Consider the following 17,794-nt stretch of genomic DNA (forward strand, 5'->3'; position numbering starts at 1 on the left):
GACACAATTTTGCTAACATACGAGAATGCTATTTATCCTCTCATCTTCCACCCTGCATGACACTTCAGGCTTACACTTTTATTGACCTTGGAACTTGTGCATCTTATAGTGGTCAATGCCTGGAATGACAACTCCATGCTTAGGTTTCCAAGACGAAATACTTCGATTCTTCACGCAAATAGCACTACAAGATGTTCCTCAAAGTAGTAGATTTTATTACTAATCAAGACACAGGAGCTCAAGTTTTTGATGGCGGGGCAAATCAAAACTGTGAAGGCAGTATACTGCTAGTACCTATTGTAGACAGGCTTACATCTAACACTGTCAAAATTAATACAAAATACTTGCCATGTATATACTGCTCCAGATTTTGTAAGAGCCACAGAAAATTGTGATCCACATTCGACTTTAACCACTCCAAGGCCTGTGAGGGAATCAATCTAGGAAAATAATATAAAATGAAATTGAAGTTAATTAAGGAGGTTCTAGTTTCATAGACTGCACTGTCTTAAGTAAAATATAATGTGCAAGTGTGTGTCTATATGTATATTTAGAAATTAAAATGCGTATGTAGATCATTTAGCAGAATGCTACTCCTTTCATCTTTCTACATTTTACTACTTAAACATTAAAAAGAAGCTCAGATTTGGTAAACTGTTGAAGATCACCTCTAGTATGTTTCGCCAATAGTAACTGAGCAACTGCTCCTTAACAGAAAGGGTAAGGCTCTGTCTTCAAATTCTCAACATCAATCATCCCTGGTTCGTATGACATGGATGTGATTCTCCCAACACAGTAAAAACGTTTAAACCTCCAGTACACTCTTCCTATTTATTCTGTGTAGGTCATTATGCCACTTTAGCATCAATCCTATGAGACTGATGATCGATGAAACGCGAACAAACTACTTTCATATTGTGTTACATCATGTAATAAAAAACTGATATTTGGGATAGGCTGGTAGACTTTGTCCATTTGGAAACAGAACTGGGACACCTGTATCCAGGTAATAAAGTGTGATTCTGGACTAAGAATCTAAAATCCACTGCGTATACCTATACACAGTGACACGCTTCTCAAACACAAACAATGCTCATCTTTATAACAAGTGCTGTAATTCAAATTAGATGGCTACATGGATTTCATTTGTAACATATGAAGAAATTCCAAGTCAACCATGGGATTTCATTTGTAACATATAAATAAATTCCAGGTCAACCATGCATTCACCTGCAAGGTTTAATATAAAGTAAGATTATTTTTCAATCACTGAACATCCCTTTCTGGAATTAAGGTATGACTTCAGCAGTATTATGGAAATGTATTAACGTATGGAAATATGAAGATTTCTTGGCAAAATCTAACATTTTGACAGGAACCAAAATTAAAATTATAAATATTGCTGGAACTAGCAATGTTCTCCAAAGAAAAAAACCTTCAAGTGCAACTTTAAGAATCAGCACAAAATTTAAAGACTCATTGTAGCCTGAAAAGTTCTTTCTCAACAACAATCAGAAGGATCCTGATGTCCTAGGATGGGTGGAAGTTTGCAAATATTGACAGATCTGTCTTCAGCATTCTCCATCAACCTCATGGTTTCTAAAACAATGAAAAAATTACATTCGAATACCTTCATTGGTACTTTACAGCCGTCACTGCCTCCTCTCCCAAGTTTTCCATAATCTCCATCACCCCAGGACCAGACTGTATCATCATCAGTCAGGCACAATGTCTGTGCGTCTCCGCTGCCACAGGCTATGTCAATCACACGGTAGCCCTGGAGAGCTTCCACCTGTAAAGACATCGCCCATTTTTGTTCACAATAAAAGACTCAGTCATTCAGTTTCAGAAGAGACGACAAACCCAACTTGGCAAGGCGCTTCAGTGGAACTACAACTCTGAAAGACCACAGGAACAAGTCAAAGGGCTTTGTTCTTTTCAAACCAGAAAAATGAAAACTAACTATTCATTTTAAATACTGGATTATTCTTTTCAGTTGGTGAACTAGTTAAATCTTTTTGACCTAAAGAGTCAGGGAAAACAATTCATACGAAACACCTAAGGTTATTAAAGGCTCTATTCTGTTAAAATAATTTCAGTTTCTCTGGGTGAGTACTGTATACAGTAAGTCTTATTTTCAAATAGTCTTCTACTAGTTTACGATTTTCTAGTACTTGCATCATAATCTGATTTTAATCAACATCTTTTGAAATGCTGCCATCTAGTGATGAAGTATGGTGTTTGGATTTAAAAAGTAAAAGGATGGTGACCCGCATGTATCGCACCCTCTCCATCCTCACCCCTACTTGAAATAGATTGCAGGTTGCACAATCCATCATCCAAAGCATCAGGAAACTTCACATACTTCAACTCATCTACAGATTATCTATGCTCATACTAACCAAGAACAGGGAATGGGGAAAGATGTATAGACCTAGGTAGACCTTGTTTTTTGGACGGCAGGGAAACGAGAACAACTGGAGACAGGTGACAGAGTACCAGAATTGACTAAGAATGTATGATACCTCATCCCACAAATTCAAGCACTGAAAAGAGTTAATGTTTGCACAGAGCTACAAATAAAAATAACAAGCTAGCATTCAGTTTGATTCAACTAATGTAATCTTTGCTGTATTTTCAGCAAGAGAAAACAGATAGCAAAATGCGTTCTCATTTGAAAGGCCAGGCAGTCTTCTTAAGAGCACTATTCTAACTTTAGGCTCTTACAGTCTAGTTGACAGGAATACAACAGTCTGAATTACAACTTGTCAGCTAATCAGTATACTCATTCTTTCCATATTCAGTACTGTCCAGGTTCTCAGATTTACCACTTAAGAATCAAATGGGAACAACTATCTTCATAAATAATTGCTTAACTCAAATTTCTTTAGCAAATAGCAATTAAATGCTCCATAATTACTTAGGTGTTCTTACTAACTTAGTATATACTTCAGCAACATCTCAGGGTTCAATCACGGGAATTAAGAGTATAATTACTGTGTCAGGAAATAAACAGCAGTTTGCAAGTGACTAAGGGGCTATCACAGTCATCACTCTTATATTTTCCAGGACGTGAACAATGAGGGAACCCAGGAGACAAGGAGCTCCTTTGGTACTTTTCGGTGCAAACTACTCTCGTGAAGGGGTGGAATTTACTTCCTGGCAGGTGGAGTGTTTGACTTGGGGTTTTCTTTTAATCTTCTCTAAGACGAATTCCTTAAAAACTGTTTAGTGACCTCCAGCAAAGTTTTACAGCTCCACTTTTCGCTTTATTCCTCCAATCCATTCCTGTTTTCTAAAGCAACTGTTCATTTCTTACAAACACATGCCACCACTTTGCCGCTGCATTCTTAACACGCAGAAATGCAAAAAGTTATGAATCAGAAGGGAAGAACAGGACAAAGGCTGTAAAAACTCCAAAGGTTTCTTACCAGTTTAGGTTTTAGCTGGTCCTCACTATCTCCATGGCCCAGGCGTCCGTATCTTCCCTTACCCCACGTGAAAAGGTCTCCTGCAGCTGTAATGCAGGCGCTGTGGGCTCCCCCAGCCGCAACGTCAACCACTTCTATGCCTCTCAGAGATTCAATTACACGGGGACGATCACAAGGGCTGAAAAGAAAATATTTGCCTTGACAAAACTTTTAGAGGAGACCATTCACATTCACCAGTCTATGGAGCAAGGTTTGTAAAATGACTACAAGGACATGTAAAATAACTGAGTATTTGCTTTTGCTCCAGCTTAATGTCCTAAAGATATATGTTTAATTAGTCATCTAGAAATGTTTTAGAGGCCTGTAAAAGCTTGAAGTATTTTACTGGACTTTATACTACAGCATTACAGGTAAGCTGAAACTACAAAACCACTTCCATTAAAATCTACCCATTTACCCTGGAAAGATCAGTCCAATTTAAGATACATTATGAAAATTTCTAGCATAAAATGCAGTGTTGCATCCCATGGACTTTTTCTTTTTGGATTCAAACATTGTTATCTTAAACACAACAGAACTTTTCCTTTAATACAGGCAGCAATGCATATGGAGATCAGAAGCAGAATGGCAGTTCTGCTCCCTAAAGTTCAAGACAGATCTCAAAGGAAAGCCACTGGACTTCAGCATCCATAGATGTGTTAGAACACAAAATCTAATTACAGAAATGAGAGTAACTGTTTATCTGAAAAATATTTTGTGGTTCTCCAACTTAAAAATGTATATTTCCACATCACTACTTGACACTAATTTCTCCATGTAGGCAGTGCTCATGCAACGTTTCAAATACATAGCAACTATAATAAGTAGCCATTAATAGGTTTTAAAAACAGTATTTCAAAGTGTTATTTACCTTCTGTTTCCGTGACCAAGTTTACCATCTTCTGCTTCACCCCAAGAATAAACTTCTCCCTCAGAAGACAACGCCAAACAGTGCTTTCCTCCTGAGTTCACTGCAACTTTCTTTATAAACACATGTTGAATGGATTCCAGTAAAGTTGGAGTAGAAACTGACTCTGTTCCTCCAATTCCAAGCCTACCACCTGCTCCATATCCAGTGGCATAAAGCTTTAAAATGAAGATTAACATTATTTTTTTTTCTCTTGAATAACATGCACTAGACCTATAGAGAAGAATTCTTAATGAATGTATACTAGAATAGTGTTAAAGGAAAGCCTGAGAAACCAGTGTCTTGCATACCTCTATACCCTCTTCCGGAAAATAAGAAGTATTTTGAAATATTTCACATAAAAACAAGTGAAAATATGGCTACATATAAGTCAATGAGATACTTCATTTTCAACTCTTAAGGCTGGCTTTGTAAAAGTATCAAGAAATCACAGCTCTGTGTGATGAAGTTACAGAATCATTTATCACTTGTAGGTTTCTTTCAAGCAGCACTATTCCAGTTTTCTTTCTTCTGTGGAATATACACACCTGAACTCAGTTTCTTCTTCCTCTCCCATCCCATAAATACAGTTTTAAGTACTGCTTTTCACTCTCCCTTCATCTGAAAGTAATTTCTCTCAACAGAATGATGCCAACCAAGATCATTAATCTGTCCCTTATCCTTCTGTGGCTCATTAAGAAGGATGATACTGACTGCTGAGGACAAAAATCATTAAAGTATCTCACTACATGAAATGTAAATTACAAAAAGTTCTAGCTAAAATTCTCAATTACATTCTTTACACAGAGCCGCCATCTGTATAAAAATAAGGACTTTTTCCAATTTGTGAACTTATTTTTTTCTCCTGTACCTTGCACTAAACCTCTGCACGGTGCTCCTTTTCTCTCAGGATTTCAGCATCTGCTAATTAGATCCTGCAATATCTAACTTACAGGCATTTAGCCAACTGTGAACAATCTGAGATTCCAATTACACCTCTCCCCTGTTTGAGAGACATCATCACCGTAACATTTTACTGTCTGTCCTGTTTTATGAGACTGTGAGCATGCTACGTGTATTCAGCTTTGTTTTCCCAAATCTGATCTCAGTTTTGAAATGAGAACTAAAATACATATGTAGTTCCATGCATTTAATGGTACAGTACACTGAATTTTTAGACTGTACTGGTAGAGTTGGTATAGTTCTGTTTCTTTAAAAAACAAAACCAACCAATAGTAGTAGTAGTAGTAGTAGTAGTAGTAATAATAATAATAATAATAATAATAATAATAATAATAATAATAATAATAATAATAATAATAATAATAAATCCGTGCTATGCACATTATTTTTCGTTAAGCCGAATCCATTTTGACTGAGAATGAAATATTTCAAGGGAGTCTAACAAACAACTATGCAATTATGTGTTGTATCCTTACTTTCCCATCAGCAGTCACTGCAAACAGAGTCTGTTCACCACCGATTAACTGCACTGGTCTAAGTGTAGCAAGAGCTTCACATGGAGTTGGGACTTTGACTTTTGCCCCTTCAATCCCACCAAGTTGTCCTCTGTGGTTATGACCCCAACCATAAATCGTGCCACTGCCTCCAGCTGAAAGTGTCCAATCATCAGGCCGTCTGCGGAAAATGCAAAACAAACAAAATTTTAAAAGAGCTTTTAAGAAATCACAAAAAATGCATTTTATGAATGTAGAACAACGCAGCATCACAAGACCAAACCAATAACAGTTGAAAGAAATAACCTATTCATCCACTGGACAAGCTGCTCATCCTGTTCTCTCTTAAAGACATCATGGCACTCATGAAGAACATCCATATTTTCATTATCTGCCATTAATTCTCGGATTTTCTTTGCCACCTGTAAAATATTTTGAATTAAACAACATTATTCAAACTACCAGTTCCTTGTACCACAGTTGGCATAAAATACTTCAAACTCAGTATATCTTTTTAAATGAAACACTTTTGTATGTTCCATAAACCATTTAAAATATTCCTGCAGTACCTCATCAAGGAAAAGGCGAGGTAACGGTGTCCTTTTATCAAGAGCCACAGCAACCCTGGATGCCATACAGTATCTCCTGAACCAGGCCCATTTGTGGGTCTCTGCACAGCAAGGAAGAGTGTCCAACTCCAGATCACAAGCAAGAGCCACAAGCACCTGCAGATAATCAAAAAACATTTCAGACATGTATCAAAAATGTATAATAAAACGTAATACACTTTTCATGTAGCTGAACAACTCATAGACCAGTAAGGCCTAACATAGTCTCAAAGACATGTAAAGTGCAAGGGACATTAAAAGCCATCTTCATTACTGTAATTGATGGGGCAGCATCTAATGTACCCACAGTATTTCACGTGGTTATGTATCTAATTTCCTTTTTTGATCAAGAAATTTTCACAACCCACCTGTGATAAACACTCCTAGATTAATTAACTTTTCTATACCAAATGCCACGTGCCGAACTTTTAACCTTCCATTTCTAAAATCAACTTGCAATTTGATTCAATTTCAAATCGATGTTACTGATGGAAGATTGTGAACAAAGGATGTCTTCTTCTCTGTATGAATTTTTACATATTTTAAGAATTTATTTTCCTTAATATAGATAAGTCCTCTTAGTTTAACTTTTACTACATACGAGGCTTTTTCAGCCTTTTATTCTTGTTACTCTTCTCTAGACTTCCTCAGTTTGTTTCTTTTGACTTTGAGGTACAGGGTCCAAAACTGAACAGTCTTCCTTTCAAGACATTCTTATTTGTTCCAACTAGATGTAAACAAAACCTTCAAAGTATTTAAATAAATAAAAATACACAACACCGCTATCAGGACAACTCAGAAATCACTTATCAAAAAGTGTAGTCTACTGTACTTCCAAGATATTTTTCTGACATACCTATCTTTGCCTAGCTAGGTACTCCTTTTGGAAGTAATATTCTGATTTTGTCAGAAAATGTTTCTAATATAGGACTAGGTGACCTTACCACATCTCACAAAAAAAAGCGCCAGAACTACGCTAATCAATTATTTACTGATTGTACCCCATTACCTTAAAGAAAGGGCTGTGGAGCAATTGTTTGCCACCTCTCACAATGGGGTCTTCGTAGTCAAACTGTCGCTGCAAAGCTTCTGGAAGACCTTTAACCAAAGCGGCTAAAGCGCTCCCTGTGAAACTCTAGAGAAACCACAGAACTAGAAAAGTTAGTCTTACTGTATGTATTTTAAAAAGTACATTACTTAGATGACCATGACAAAACTTAATTAACTTCCCAAACTGCAGTTAGCTATGTGAAGTATCATTTACATCTATTTCCTAATACAAAAGTATTTCTATCACTTTTTGGCAATTCCAAAATGACATCCACACATTATTGGAATTTTTCTCTAAAATGGAGTACCTTCGCAGACTTGCAGACCTGTGCAAGAAAACTAATCATTTGCACATTTCTTTTTTTACCATTAATAACAAAAATGTTGTACTCCAGGGCTAGCATTTTAATGCTTCACATACATCTTAGTATGAAAAACGTGAAGAGGGGAGCACCACTGCCTTCTTACCAAAGCTCGTGTTTCTCCATCGTTATCCCCTAGAATCCGGTTGATGTTAATAGACTGGCCAAACTCTGATGTGAGCAGTTTTCGTAGCCTCTGCAAGGCCCACATTCTGTGGCCAGCAGCTAAGGAAATGTAAGCACACAAAGAACGTGATTACTTAAAACAATCATTTTAGCTTCAAACAAACCAACTTCAGTTTAAGACAACACCTACCTAAGGCACTCAGTTGAGCACAAGCTGCAAGAGAAGCTGCCAAGCGAGGAACTATACTCCTGTTAGAGGCAAAATTCAGGCGAAAATCCAACAAACACGTAACCAAATCCATTGAGGGACATGAAAGAATGCAACGATCTGAGAGAAGGTCTTTAGGGCCTGCAAGAAACAAAAAGCAAAAACAATAAAACAAAAAGTGGGGAAGATTTAACCTCAGACTAGAATAAGAACAGAACATAGGCAGGATTTAGCTGACGAAACACAGCAGTCTAGAGTACCTGTCTGCATCTGCATTGGTCCATTCCACCTCCCTTTGAAGGGACTGGAAGAAAGACGCACTTTCATAACATAATTCACCTAATTCCAAAATAGATGCATTACAAAAAAAAAAAATTTAAAAAAATCAGATTAAACGTGCCTCAAAAGTATCCTCTCTTCACTGATGAAGAGGAAAAACAGAGTGATCACAAAATATTTTAATCTCTTCCCTATGTACAAGCACACCTCTCAGGACTTTATTGAAAATGTTTTCTTAGTAGGAATGAAAATGTACTATTGAACTTGGGCATGTAAATATCTTGCAATAAATGCAACTGTAATAAACAGACGTGTAAATCTACTCTCTCATCCTTCTGTAAACACCATATATGATACCTTACCTGCAGCTGGCATGATAGGGTAAACAGTGAATCGCCATCCCCATCCATTCACAGAGCCATCACTGATGAACTTCCACTTCAGTTCATCGCCTGGAATTCGCAACTCACTCGACCAATCTGACCACTCACGACCTGTTACAGTAGGTAATATGAACATATTCATTACACTGTTTGAGCCAATGCCAGCCCCTGATCAATAGAAACTTTTCTCCATGGTTGTATATTATAAACATCACATAAACGTATTCAAGAACAAGAAAAAAAGCTATGTCAAGCACACGAACATTAACTATAAGGATGTTACACTAACGCAACTTAAGTCTTAAACAGTTCGATTCACACTGCTAACAGATACCCTCACTACTTTTAATAGCACATTCAAAAGACAGCTATGAGATCTTACTGAAATCCATTGTCCTACTTTCAAATTATCTTTTGATATAACAAAAAAGCATAACAACATATACATTAAATTAAGCTTTACAGCTTTTTCCAACCAGAAATCCAATCAGAAATATCTCAATAATGAGACACATGTGCATCTGAAACAGTCTGGAGAAAATTAGTCAACAGTAAAAGCCCAGAAATGTTAAGCACAGGCAGTAACTACCAAGACTCTTGCACATGATGCAATCTATGAGTAGTACAATGTAAAATTTGATGAGATTAAAAACATTCCTCTAAAAATCTACTGCAAATTAATAGTGCTTGAAACTTAAATCAGAGATAACAGGATAAAAGATGGGAAGACTTCTTGGAGTGTCACGTACATAGGCCAGAGTACAGAACAGAAAGAGAGAGCCTAGATAATATTTTGGGCATTCGACAGCAGAAGAGCATTTGTCTTGACTGTATGAAAGCTCAAATTTCTCTAAGTATTACCCAAAAAAGAAAAAAAAAAAAAAAGGCTAGCAAAAGAAGTATCCTTTTCCGATTGTGTTCCAGTTTGCTAAAATGTACTTTGGTTATACAGAAATTCACACGTGTTGGCAGGAGTGCTAAACACTGATTCATTACACTCTAACTGCTCTTAACAAGAGCACGACAACATGCTCTTCTGATAGATTCTTTATATTCAAAGATGCAAGATCACTCTTACATGTCTGTGCCTAGACCCTACATCTTTTTTAGGTTAAAACAGAATATCAATTTACATAGATTTTCCTCTTCTTTTCTTGGCATATCCCTCACAGTAAATCAGTCACAGACAAGTGGTACGTTTTATTCAGCACTTAGCAGTAAATCACACAAAACATTTTTGAAAAGCACTAGTTCTCATAACCTGATCGGACGGAAACAATTCTGTTGACACCATCCATTATGGTGAGTGGATCGTGCCGCCGCTCTGTAGAACACTGGCGATCAAATTCTACCCTCAGTCCCTCAGCACCTAAACAGCAACAAAGAATTTACACACTTCTACTGCGCAATCAATGCCATGAACAAATGCAGTATTTTAGAAATCCACATGAAATCAAACACAGTTGTCTGGAAGCCATAGCGCTCATTAATAAAGATAACTTCCTTTGGTTTAATGACATTATTTGTCTGTAATTTCCTCTCTTTGAAAGGCTTACATTGTAGCAAGCTCATGTGAGTAAAGGCTAGCAGACAGAAGACTATATTCAGAACATTCCCGACTAAAGTTGCAACAGACAAAAAATGTCTATTTACAGTGAAGGCAAATAGCTCTTTGTTGCCTGTACCTTTTTTTAAGTACTAGGTAACTTAGTGAAGGAAGCACAAAATGAAAAGGCAGCATTAAAACAAATTATTTCCCTAATACTAAAGACAGGTGTTCAATTACTGACCCTGAAAAAGACTCAGTCCTTCTCAGCTTCACAACTGAACAGAAAACAGCAAGGATATACAGCTGCACTCACAGCCAGCAAACCCAAAAATGTGCATTTCACAGGATCAAGATGCTCATGCAGTAAGTGTTTTAACAAGTAACTTCTTATAGCAAGAGGACATGTAACATTGCTTTAGAAGTTCAATAGACAGTTTTGCAAGCTAAGGAAAAATTTTGTGCATGCAGGCTTGAAAAATTAACTGAATTTTAGTACCACAAGAATTCCATACCTGGTATTTTAACTGTGCCACTAGAAGACGTATCATCAGTATATGGATGGCTGCTTTCTACCACAACCGGTTGTGAAGAGAGGCGACCACTTTGTGAATCAGTTGCCACATCTTCTAGTTCAGTAACACACAGCTCCAACAACATATCAGCAACCTAAGAAAAAAAAAACATACACTTTACGAAAAGTTTGATTAGTCCAAGAAATCCAAGCCAGCTACCACTCTTCCCAAATTTAAAATAAATAAATAAATAGATCACTTGGTTTTGGAATTCTGATTCAGAAACAATCATATTCATTCAAAAGTACTTTTTTCGGTGGTGTTAAAGCTAGAAAAACTCCTAAAAGCCAAACAATTTAAGTTTGCAGTAAGTACTTAAACTGTGAAGCATAGGCTGAGAGCTTAATGAAAGGTGTGAGTCTCCCACTGTAGTCCGCCTTGGTGCAGCCCCACTTCAAGCACCATGTGCAGTTCTGGGCTCCACAATTTAAGTAGGGTGTGAAGGTCCTTGAATGCCTCCAGAGGAGGCAACAAAGCTGGTGAAAGGGCTGGAAGGCAAGTCCTGGGAGGAGCAGCTGAGGACTCTGGGCTTGTCTAGTTCAGAGAGCAGGAGGCTGAGGGGCGACCTCATGGCTCTGCAGCTCTGAGGAGGGGAAGAGGAGAGGGAGGTGCTGAGCTCTGCTCCCCGGGATCCAGTGATGGGACCCGTGGGAATGGCTCGAAGCTGCATCAGGGGACATTTAGACTGAACATGAGGAAGCATTTCTTCTCTGAGAAGATGGTCAAACACTGGAACAGGCTTCCTAGAGATGTGGTCAATGCCCCAAGCCTGTCAGTGTTCAAGACATATTTACACAAGGTCCTTAATAATATGCTGTAACTTTTGGTCAGCTCTGAAGTGGTCAGGCAGTTGGACTAGATGATCGTTGTAGGTCCCTTCTCACTGATATGGTCTATTCTATTCTAAATGTTTAAACAATACATAATACTGCAAAGCATTTTTAGAGAGAAAATTCCAATAGTACCCATTTTTAAAGAGCAGTTTCAAATAAAAATTCTGACTCTGGAGGTAAAATAACTAAGCAAAAAAATCACCACCAACAACAAAAAAAACCCCAAACAAACCACAACAAACACCCACAAAGTTGTTCAGCTACTCACTATTAATGCTAGAAGCAAAAAAACCAGACATAAAGTTTAAGTGTATATATAGTGTGCATCTAATTGTTATGGGAGGGGTGTATACCCAGAACATGGGTATACACAACCAATTAATGTAAGGAGTTTGAAAACTGGGGTGGGAGCAAGTAATAATTTGAGAAATGCCACTGAAATGCCTCTACACGAATAGCATCAACTAGGCTCTCTCACAATCCTAGTTTACTTGGACACAGACACCATAAGATTTCATTGTTTAAAACTGAAGCTGTTCTTGTCATTTATAGCATTAATAAATAAAATTTCTCTCAATTCAATGCGTACTCCTTAGCAAAGTCATTATGCATCCTTCTGGTCACTGAAGCCAAGTTTTATAAAAGAACACAAAAATCAGCTTTGTATAATCACTTCCAATGTTTCAAATCAGTCTTTAAGCAGTGCAAAGCCATAAATTAACTACATCATATGATTATATCAAAAGAAATGCACTGTTACTCACTGGAAAAAAAATATTCAAAGGGTAAAACTACAAGAAACATTAGGCAACTTTCAATACATTATTATAGGCAGATATTATATAAATAATTTGTGATTGGTAATATTCTTTCATACAGCTGTTGGTAACCAGTATTATAGCATTTTGACTTGTTTGTCAGTTGTCCCAAAAAACTCCACACCCATGGACACTTTGTAAATAGTTACAAAGTTCAGCGCATCAAAATTAAGAAAAATTACTATATTGTTAACAACATACTAACAGCATTTTTAGCTAACAATAATGACTGCATTAATTGGAGAAATGAACTCGGATGCAAAACAAAACCAGCATGGAAGTTTTTAAACTAACATTCCACTGATCCAGGAAATAGGGCTTAGTTTAATTCAGCTTCATTCCAACAAACAAAGCCACTTGTCCAATATATAGATACAGTTCATTAAGCTTCTATTTTAATGTCTAACTGCATCATGACAAATCAAGGAAATTGTCTATTACTGACATTTGTAGCACATGCATGTATTCATGTAACAGAATCATAGAATCATTTTGGTTGGAAGAGACCCTCAGGATCACTGAGTCCAACCGTAACCTAACTCTAGCACTAAACCATGTCCCTAAGAACCTTGTCTATATCTGTTTTAAACACCTCCAGGGCTGGTGACTCCACGACTTCCCTGGGCAGCCTGTTCCAATGCCTGACAACCCTTTCCGTGAAGAATTTCTTCCTCATATCCAATCTAAACCTTCCGTGGTGCAACTCGAAGGCCATTTCCAGTTGTCCTGTCACTTGCTACGTGGGAGAAGAGCCCAACACCCATCTCACTACAACCTCCTTTCAGGTAGTTGCAGAGAGCGATAAAGTCTCCCCTCAGCCTCCTTTTCTCCAGGCTAAACAGCCCCAGTTCCCTCAGCCGCTCCTCATTAGACTTGTGCTCCAGACTCCTCAGCAGCTTCGCCACCCTCCTCTGCACTCTCTCTAGTACTTCAATATCCATCTTATGATGAGGGCATCATTAAGGCTCACAAGCATTTAAGTTCAACTCGAATTTTTTTTTATTAAGTTTCTCAGTATGTTGAACAGCACTTCAAAAACAAGAAAATAGCCTAGTAAGCTACTACTAAGAAGGACGTAGTTAAAATGCAAGAGTAACAAAAGCTGACCTGTGGGTAAGCTGTGCCCATACCAGACAGAACAGCCGAAAGAACGTCTCTTCCCTTTTCGCCTGCTCGGTTGGACACAGCGAGCTTTAGCAGGTCAACCATGACTCGTGTGTCGTCTGGTACCAACAGACTCGTAAACTCATCCAAGTACTGCGGTTCTGGGCCAGATACTTTACTCTGACTTTCTACATCCTACAAAACAAATGGAAGAAATATTTAGGCAGTGAAGATGAAAGGAGTATCTCACTGAATCTGAACAAGTTAACTTGTCTGAAGAAGTTTAGAGGTAGTTTAAAACACAGTTCATAAATCTGGGATTATATGGCCCCATAATTAACCTACATTTCTCAAGTGAAAAAGTTCTTCTAAAACTTTAACTTCAGAAAAAAAAAATCCATTTGTCTTTGGATAGATTTTCAAAATGCGATCATATCCAGAATAACTTTAAAAGCATTAAAAAAAAAAAAAAAGGCAAAACTGCTTGATATAAGCATGGTAAGGACTTCATTTTTAAGGAAGGTATTAACAACATTACTTCTTTGGTTTTTGTCATGGTTTCTGCGATGATACTGGCAGCTCCAGGATCGTCTGTGACTGGAATGAAAGGACGGGAAGAGGCAGCAGCAGCTGAGGGAGTTACAGCAGACGGTGTCACAGCATCTTCAGAAGAAACAACCTAACCAAAACAAATAATAATTAACAAAAGCTGCAGCAAGATACTGTAAAACCTTTAAGAATCTAGTTATTTATTAGAAGGACTTATGTTCAAAGACAGAAGCAATGTAGCAACAGACATAAATTGAAAGCGAATAGATTCGCTCGTTGTACTTTTAGCTTCTATTTTTTGTTCCTTGGCAAACCAGCCAACACCTCGCTCAATGCCAGCTGCTACAAAACCATACAATAAAACATCAGTGCCTGCAGAAAAGCCTACAATGTACAAGATAAGCCCTAACAACGCATGTCAAATTAATAGTCTGTTAAAGGAAAAGATCTCTTCAGTAGCAAGCCTTTTTTCTGCTTCTGTTTGCAGTAGAGAATCAACATAATAGAATTCCATTCAGGTCCTCCTGTGTACATTAGTTGATATAAGTTCACAATTACATATCTTTAAATAACTGTCAAATTTTCGCTTAGACATGACTTTTTTTATTTAAAGATCACTCCTGTAAAATGAATTTCATACCTGGTCAAATGGTTAATATTTTCTTGTTAATTCTAAAATACTATTAGAAATCACCACAATTGCATTTAAATGACACAGTGCATTTTGAAAGTTCAAAACTGATTTCACACTAAAACTTCAGTTTTTCCAAATCTAAAACACGCAGAGTACCCACTCCTAACATTAGAGCAAAGAACTGTTTAATCTCTGCTATTATCAGACTAAACAGGACAGCATTTTTCAGCTTTACTGTTAAATACTGACGGAAAAATTCACTCGACCCTTTACCTCCCCTCTCCTGTCCTGCCATGGGTTTGGGCTCAGCCTCTCTTCTATATCTCCTCCAAGCACACAGTCATCTCCATTGGCAGGGCTTCCTGCAGAAGCAGCATCTGATGGGGGGGCTGGTGATGAAGAGGGACATTCTACTGGTGCAATCATACTTGCAGGCATCAATGCGCCAACAACTGCATCCCTGAAATAATTCAGGACAGATTAACATAAAGCTAATTATACTCCCTTGTTGAACTTAGAAAAAATATGCTAGCTTGTCTTAATAAAATAAGGAAAGGTTTCCAAGCTCTGAAATGAGAGACTAGTTTTATCTCCATTCTCCTTTGGGCCTGATGCTTAAATATGGTGTTTTAAGGCCACTATTTTACATGAGTTCCTCTTCATAAACTTTAGCACAAATACTCTGTTCTCTACCAACAAGGAGGGCACTATAAAGTTTTGTTGTTCTTTCCACCCTGGCCTCCACTGCTTCCTCCATGTCATCTATCGTGATTTACTTACACTCCTTTTACGTGATTTACTTGAGCATTCCTAAATAAACATTTTTTCCCCCCAGGCACTGGGAGCTTTTGTAAAGAAAACGTTAACAGCATAAAGCTAAAATCAATATAAAAAAAAATTAAATTGAGCTTAGGCCTATCCTGAAGAGTCCATATTTGTGAAACAATTTCTAGCTGAATCAGAAGACCCTACTAGATAGTAAGTTATGTCATGTTTCACTCTGCAAAAGACAGGAAAGTTTGTGTGCCTACCTGGCATACATGATTTGTAATGCCATCAGTATATGAGATAACGCCTGCTGCTTGGCAACATTCCCATCAAGCGACAGGAGAATCTTTGCAAGGGAAGGGCGATTCGGCTTGGAACTGTTTGCCCCACTAATTTTGTTACTGGCAGCAGAAGAATCTGCATCTGAAGGAACACCTGGAATGAGGGGGAAAAAAGGCGAGAGCTTTTTTTAATGGTGTAATACATAACTGGAACTGATTTATCTAATTTTTTGTTTAGTCAGAAAGATGACTGTAAACTACAGTAGATTCTTAAACTGCAGTGTCTACAGTTACAACATTAAAGTCAATACTGAGGCTTTGGAGCAAAGGCTTTCATAAAATAGTGTTCCTCCTTGTTACTTACTCAGGAAGATTAAAGTAACACAGAGATTAATATTTTTGTGATCAGCATCTAAAACAAGTTTTACTTACACAGAAGTTTCTCAAATAACAAGAATATTAGGTAGTCTTAAAAATACTAATCAAATAATCTATATATATAGTTCTTGCTCTTTTTTAATTACGTTGCCTCATTCACGAAGGCTTAATTAGCAAAATGTTCAGTGCTTTTATATTCAACACAAAAAACCTCCTGTTTTGCCTCCCTAATTCTTAAGTCACCTTAGAAACAAAAGGTTAACAGTAGCATCAAGAATTATAGCAAGTGGTAACATGTAAGACCACCAATACTACAGTAGCATCCATCTACAATTACCTTCATAAAGCTCTATCCCATATTAAATACAAAGTCTTCAGGGCATTTCATAAAGCATGTTGCATTTTAATTTCCTGAAGCACAACAGAAGTTCAAACTAATGATACTTCTGATTAAAGTCCTTTACAACTTCTACTTTCAGGCAGAGATTTTGTTGGGATTTTTGTAGAGGTGTGTATGTTTCCTGTTGGGTTTTTTGTGGTGTTTTTTTTAAAAGACAGTTTTCTTTTTGCGCTCTTCTGTCACCTATTAAACTATACACACAACTAACTCTCTAATGGGATTAAACACAAAACAAAACAAAAAAAAACAAACAACAATGTAAGGCAATAAATACCAACCAAGATAAGATGCACCTAAAGGGTCCCTCGCTGTCTGGAAAAGCACTGGCTCATGAACAGCTGGTGTAGCTACATCCACTGTTGTCCACGCTACACTGTGGGAAGACCCACAAGCAACCCGGGTGATTTTCTGGCCTTCCAAGCCCTGGACGAGAGTGGGCTTTCTATTGACTGTAGTAGTTCCATTGCCTTGTTGCCCATGGTCATTGTCACCCCAAGCGTAAACCTGCCAGTAAACATTTCCACACATTACTTTGCTTCATGAGTTGCTTCATTTAATTGTTTTCTTAAAAATTCCAACAAAGGAATCTTAGCCATTTGTATTTTTAATCTAGGACACTTTAGAGAACCTATTGCTGGCACTTTTTCTTTTTCCCCTGTTAAATAATGCAGGCATTATCATACTTTAAAAGAAAAAAAAACAATAAAAAAATCAAAGCAGCACTTTATCCGATGATTCATAAATTACTGCCAATTCAGAAATCATATGTTGACTCATAAATTATTCAATGGTCACAGTGAACAGTAAGTCAGTAAGTTAGAAGAATTAGGTGCATAGTATTTACACTGGGGAACTGAATCAATACCAGGTAATGATAATGCTGGATCACAGGAGAAATACCTGTCCAGAATACTATGACTGCTCTTGCATTTCAAGAGTGAGAAGCAGGAAATTGATCATGAGATAATAAACAAACTAGAAAATATTTAAAAAGCTACTATGATAACATTTAAACTCCAATAATAACATGAAAGCTAATAAATTTTAAATTACAATCA

At 37.3% G+C, this 17,794-nt stretch overlaps 1 protein-coding gene across 6 annotated transcripts in view; it reads right to left on the minus strand.

Moving 5' to 3' along the window:
* The window catches only part of HERC2 (HECT and RLD domain containing E3 ubiquitin protein ligase 2), a 117,957-nt gene that overhangs the window by 18,763 nt on the left and 81,400 nt on the right, over window positions 1-17,794 (minus strand). For 5 of the 6 annotated variants that reach the window (XM_065646229.1, XM_065646221.1, XM_065646247.1 and 2 more), the window contains 18 exons: window positions 17,015-17,240; window positions 15,941-16,112; window positions 15,183-15,369; window positions 14,265-14,405; window positions 13,730-13,921; window positions 10,912-11,065; window positions 10,112-10,219; window positions 8,830-8,961; window positions 8,171-8,329; window positions 7,961-8,079; window positions 7,452-7,577; window positions 6,404-6,559; window positions 6,141-6,256; window positions 5,817-6,015; window positions 4,342-4,556; window positions 3,432-3,609; window positions 1,631-1,792; window positions 349-440 (listed from right to left, as the gene is read on the minus strand). In XM_065646229.1, coding sequence (XP_065502301.1) covers window positions 349-440; window positions 1,631-1,792; window positions 3,432-3,609; window positions 4,342-4,556; window positions 5,817-6,015; window positions 6,141-6,256; window positions 6,404-6,559; window positions 7,452-7,577; window positions 7,961-8,079; window positions 8,171-8,329; window positions 8,830-8,961; window positions 10,112-10,219; window positions 10,912-11,065; window positions 13,730-13,921; window positions 14,265-14,405; window positions 15,183-15,369; window positions 15,941-16,112; window positions 17,015-17,240 — 2,834 coding nt within the window. The remainder of the gene's footprint in view (window positions 1-348; window positions 441-1,630; window positions 1,793-3,431; window positions 3,610-4,341; window positions 4,557-5,816; window positions 6,016-6,140; window positions 6,257-6,403; window positions 6,560-7,451; window positions 7,578-7,960; window positions 8,080-8,170; window positions 8,330-8,829; window positions 8,962-10,111; window positions 10,220-10,911; window positions 11,066-13,729; window positions 13,922-14,264; window positions 14,406-15,182; window positions 15,370-15,940; window positions 16,113-17,014; window positions 17,241-17,794) is intronic. The other variant, XM_065646238.1, reaches the window with a different exon arrangement.

The sequence above is a fragment of the Caloenas nicobarica genome, chromosome 1 (assembly GCF_036013445.1).
Source record: "Caloenas nicobarica isolate bCalNic1 chromosome 1, bCalNic1.hap1, whole genome shotgun sequence".
NCBI lineage: Eukaryota > Metazoa > Chordata > Aves > Columbiformes > Columbidae > Caloenas > Caloenas nicobarica.